The sequence below is a fragment of the Sinocyclocheilus grahami genome, unplaced genomic scaffold, assembly GCF_001515645.1.
Source record: "Sinocyclocheilus grahami isolate Dianchi unplaced genomic scaffold, SAMN03320097.WGS_v1.1 scaffold71.1, whole genome shotgun sequence".
Taxonomy (NCBI): Eukaryota; Metazoa; Chordata; class Actinopteri; order Cypriniformes; family Cyprinidae; genus Sinocyclocheilus; species Sinocyclocheilus grahami.
The window spans coordinates 201887-206354 of record NW_015505250.1 but is presented as its reverse complement, the minus strand read 5'-3'; the positions used below and the strand labels follow the sequence as shown (position 1 = coordinate 206354).

General features: G+C 34.6%; 1 protein-coding gene across 4 annotated transcripts in view; it reads right to left on the bottom strand.

The window, feature by feature from the left end:
- The window catches only part of LOC107585480 (sine oculis-binding protein homolog), a 31182-nt gene that overhangs the window by 5361 nt on the left and 21353 nt on the right, over positions 1-4468 (bottom strand). For 2 of the 4 annotated variants that reach the window (XM_016272508.1, XM_016272510.1), the window contains one exon: positions 1203-1286. The exons of the other annotated variants lie outside the window; for them this stretch is intronic. In XM_016272508.1, the coding sequence (XP_016127994.1) occupies positions 1203-1286 (84 nt within the window). The remainder of the gene's footprint in view (positions 1-1202; positions 1287-4468) is intronic. 4 annotated transcript variants of the gene reach the window in all.

Sequence of the window (4468 nt, the reverse complement as noted above, 5' to 3'; positions counted from 1 at the left end):
AAAAAAACTCATTCTGAATTATTTATAAGCCTTTTGAATTACGGGGACACTGAAAATGTCCTCATAAATCACCTTCTCGTTGTAATACCTATGTCATACCCATGTTATTATACAAATTTGTGTCCTCATAAACCACACACACACACACACATGCACATACCCCACTTGTCCATTCATGTGGAAAACAGTAGCATTCAATGCAGAATGACAATGTTTAAACAAAAACATGAAATATGGAATGTCAGAAAGACATAACAAACGATCTGTCTATAGCTAATAAAGTAGATAAGCAGAACATCTCATGATCTAGTCTTGAGTTAACAGTGCAGGTGTGTGATTTGACCAGTCTTTTGTCAAGTGCTAAGTCTTAAGAAATTTAGGAAGGAATTTATGGGTCATATTTCACCCCAAAATTAAACAACCACAATATGAAATTATTTTAAAGTCATCAAGTTTCTAATTGTGACATTATACTCATCACTGTAATGCAAAAAATATAAATAATAATAATAAAAAAAAATAAAAACAAAATAATTGAAAATATTGACATTGATAAATTTTTATTAATAGTAATAACTGTTAGGGGTATATTGCCAATAATGGTATGATATATATATAGGTACAACATCAACTAATGGACAGCATCGACTAATGGAAGTTAATCTTTAAAAACATAAATCATTAAATAACACTGCTAAATATAAAGCTTAAAATGTATATTTTAAAATGTTATATTTATATTTTAAAATGTTCATACTGTAATGGTATATTACATGTATTATGTTGTGATCGTTATATTCATTTGTAGCATTTAAAATGACAGATTTTAGTTTTTAATGATTTTACTTTTAATTTATTGCATTTTTAAACAACCACTAATCATTTATCAATCATAACATGAAAGTAATTATTGGTTTATTGGTATTGGCCAGGTTTTAATATTAGTGCATCCCTAATAATAATAATAATAATAATAATAATAATAATAATAATGTCACAATAAAATTTTAAAAAAGCCAAAATATATTTTAAAACAAAAAAGACAAAATTCTTGTCAATACCATATTTCAGAATTAAGACTTAAGACTTTGAGACATGGCCACAATCACACCATCTTTCTAAAATCTAAATCATCTTAATCAATATGCATATGCTGTTTCTACATCTCTAATTTTGGGGTGTTAAAATGGTTTATATCTTACAAGCACATCGCTGTTTGTCTTGAGGACAAGTCTGGGCGTGTCTTTGGACAAGCTGTGGTGCGGAACGCCCTCCTCCTCTCTGGCCTAAAGGAAAAACATAATGTCCCTTTTTATGCAAGGCCAAAACTGAGGTGAAAATAAACACACATAACAGATGTAGAAAAGAAAGAAGGAATGATGTGAATGGGGAAATGGAGTGAGAGAATAAAGAACAACGTGCTGACCTGAATAGACATATAGAGAGAATAGACATTCTGTGTGAGTGTGTCTGCCTACATTCAAATTCTGTAATCCAAGGTTATATATTAGTATGGTAGACTGAAACAAGAACAGTGTTCAATTATATTAGATTCTTTCAAAAAACCTTGAAATATCTCAATTAAAAGCTAAAAAAAGTAATTCAGAAATATTCTAGAACATTAGGGGAGAAAGCAGTGCTGAAACACTCACAGACAAAAAGAAGCAACACTAAAATAAATGAAATATCATAAAATAACACCGAAACCATAAAAAACTGTGTGTTTTATAGAGTATATAAAACATATTTTTGTCTCTGAACTGTCTACCTGAGTTGCTGAGTGCCACTGCTGACAGACACCTCACTCACAAAAACACTGAAGAACATCAGTCTGTGCACAAACACACTTGTGCCATCTTCTGTCTTTATTTTGTGTAGTGTCTGTGACCCCTCTGGACTTGAGCCAACTCATTTACATATAGCACTAATGAGGCTGCTTACTCTACACTAACACACACACAAATGGCATATCCGCAGATTTAATGACTTGAAGCGTGATGGTGCTCTAAGAAATAACTGCACATGCCATTCATATACACTGTGAAGCCTTTCATACACACAATCACATAGATGAAGCTACATGCAGACACACTAAAGTCAGTGCACCTGACGGCTTATTAAGTAACCAAAAACTGCAGAGCTGGATAGTGTACGTGTGTATGACAAGACAACTCTGTACCTCTGTATTGTAAAACATGCCCCAAAATTCTGCAGTGTGTGTGTGTGTGTGTGTGTGTGTGTGTTTGTTATGCCACCTGGGCTTCAGCATTTCAACCACATCTCTGCCAGTCACCATCTGGGCATCACACAAACCAACCCAGGTGTGTGTGTGTGTGTGTCCGCACATTGCCAGGTAAAATTTATTTCTCCAAGGACATAGATGGCAACACATATGAGGCACATTCTGGAACCAACCCCCCCCCCCCACACACACACACACAAACACATACACATATCTATCTATCTATCTATCTATCTATCTATCTATCTATCTGCTGAAAACAACCGTTTTAATTTGCTGAAAAATGTAGATACATCATGTGTCATTTTTGGCAGCAGATTTCACTTGCCAAATCGAAATCAAGTTCATTTGTAAAGTGCCTAAAAATCCATCCATGGCATATCTAAAAAGGAAGAGGTTTTGTTTTACTATGTCATAAAGCAATGCATTTGTTAGTTGACATTACCCATTAACTTTATATAAGCATTTTTCCACTGCTCTGGGGCCTCATGTATAAACGTTGCGTATGCACAAAATGTGCATAGAAATGTGTGTACGCTGTTTTCCACGCACGTATCTGGATTTATAAAAAATAAACTTGGCGTAAATATGTGCGCACCGCATGGATGCTCTTGACTGTGCGTACGCACTCTTTTTCCTGGAGTGAGAAAAGTAATGAAGCAAACAAGGATTTCAAACTCTGTTTTCATTTCAATATACACATTTACATTAAATATTCCACTCTCATTAATAGAGATAAGCACTGAAATTACATAAAGTCATTACGCAGAAGTTAAACCAAAATTAGGCTATATGAATTTAGACATATTTGTAGTTGATGCGCTTAATCAATTTTCCTGTGGCTTGCAAAGTTTTAATGACAGCGAGGAGTGCTATAATAATTCATATTTAAACTAAACTGCAGATCTCATGTTATGAGAATTTTTTTAGCGAGAACAATGATCAATGATGCACACTTACTTCAATATTATGGCGGACACTGCTGGGTTTGAATAAAAGCTACAGTACAACCGCAGCTGCACAGAGGTCACAAAGGTGTCTCCACAACATTATGAAAAATACCACTGTATTTGAAGGACACAACTCGAAAAAAAAAAGAAAACGGTAAGATTTGCGTGTTTCCTTTTTAAAATACTTTGTCAGTGATGCACCGAGTCATACAATTGTATTTACACTGCAATACATATAGGCTTATTTCCACAAAAAATAGCTAAAAGATGTTCACCTTTTCAGAAAAACTGCATACATTTTTTTATTTGAAATGTTTAAAACAATTGAAATACTATTTGGCCAGTGGAAAAGAATGAGGTCAAGTATATTCTAAAATAGGCTTATCTGAGAACTAAACAGTTTTGTTTTTATGGATATTTTGATATATTCTAAAACATTCTGGATGATTTTGGCAATAAAAATTAATGTGGCACAAATGGCATTTAGTCTGTATCTCATATTTCCTTAACGTCTTGTACCTTTGACGTTAAACATGGTGTCACGTGGATGGGAATATGCATGGAAATGATATGCAGATGAGGTTATGCATAGTAAAACTAGGCGTTATAAGCTCCATATACGGTGATTTTGGGGAGGGGACGCATGTACGCACAATCTTCTGCTGACAGGGATTTATAAAAGGATTTTTGGGCAGGTTCTGGCGTACGCATGGTTTTATAAATCTGAAAACTTTTGTGCGTACGCACACATTTAGGATGAAATCTACGGAAAATTTTATACATGAGGCCCCTGACATGTTGCCCAAGGTGCGTCCGCTAATATGTGAATGGCTACAGTGGCTAAGTCTATGTATGTGTGAGACAGCTGAGAGTGTGTATGTTTGTTCTCCTGGCTAGAAGCTATGAAATAATCACCCTGCACTGTGAGTCACAACGCCATGGCAACAAGACCTGAAGAAGCAGAGGCCCAATAGCTTCAGCACTTGCACACACACACACACACACACACACACACACACACACAGCTAAAAGAGTTTGTTTCTGAGACAGAGAACTTGTACTCCAACGTTCAAAATAGAAATGAATAAATAAGTTGCATGTTTGTAACCCTGCAGTAATTAATGTATGCATGTTCTCATTTGTTATTATGAGTATATTAATGAGATATGTCTGTATAAATCAACATCACCATTTACCAGCTGATAATTTATGCTCTGTCGGATTTTAACACTGTAATCAAATTTAAGAGTTACATTTTCTCCTGACACATACACAC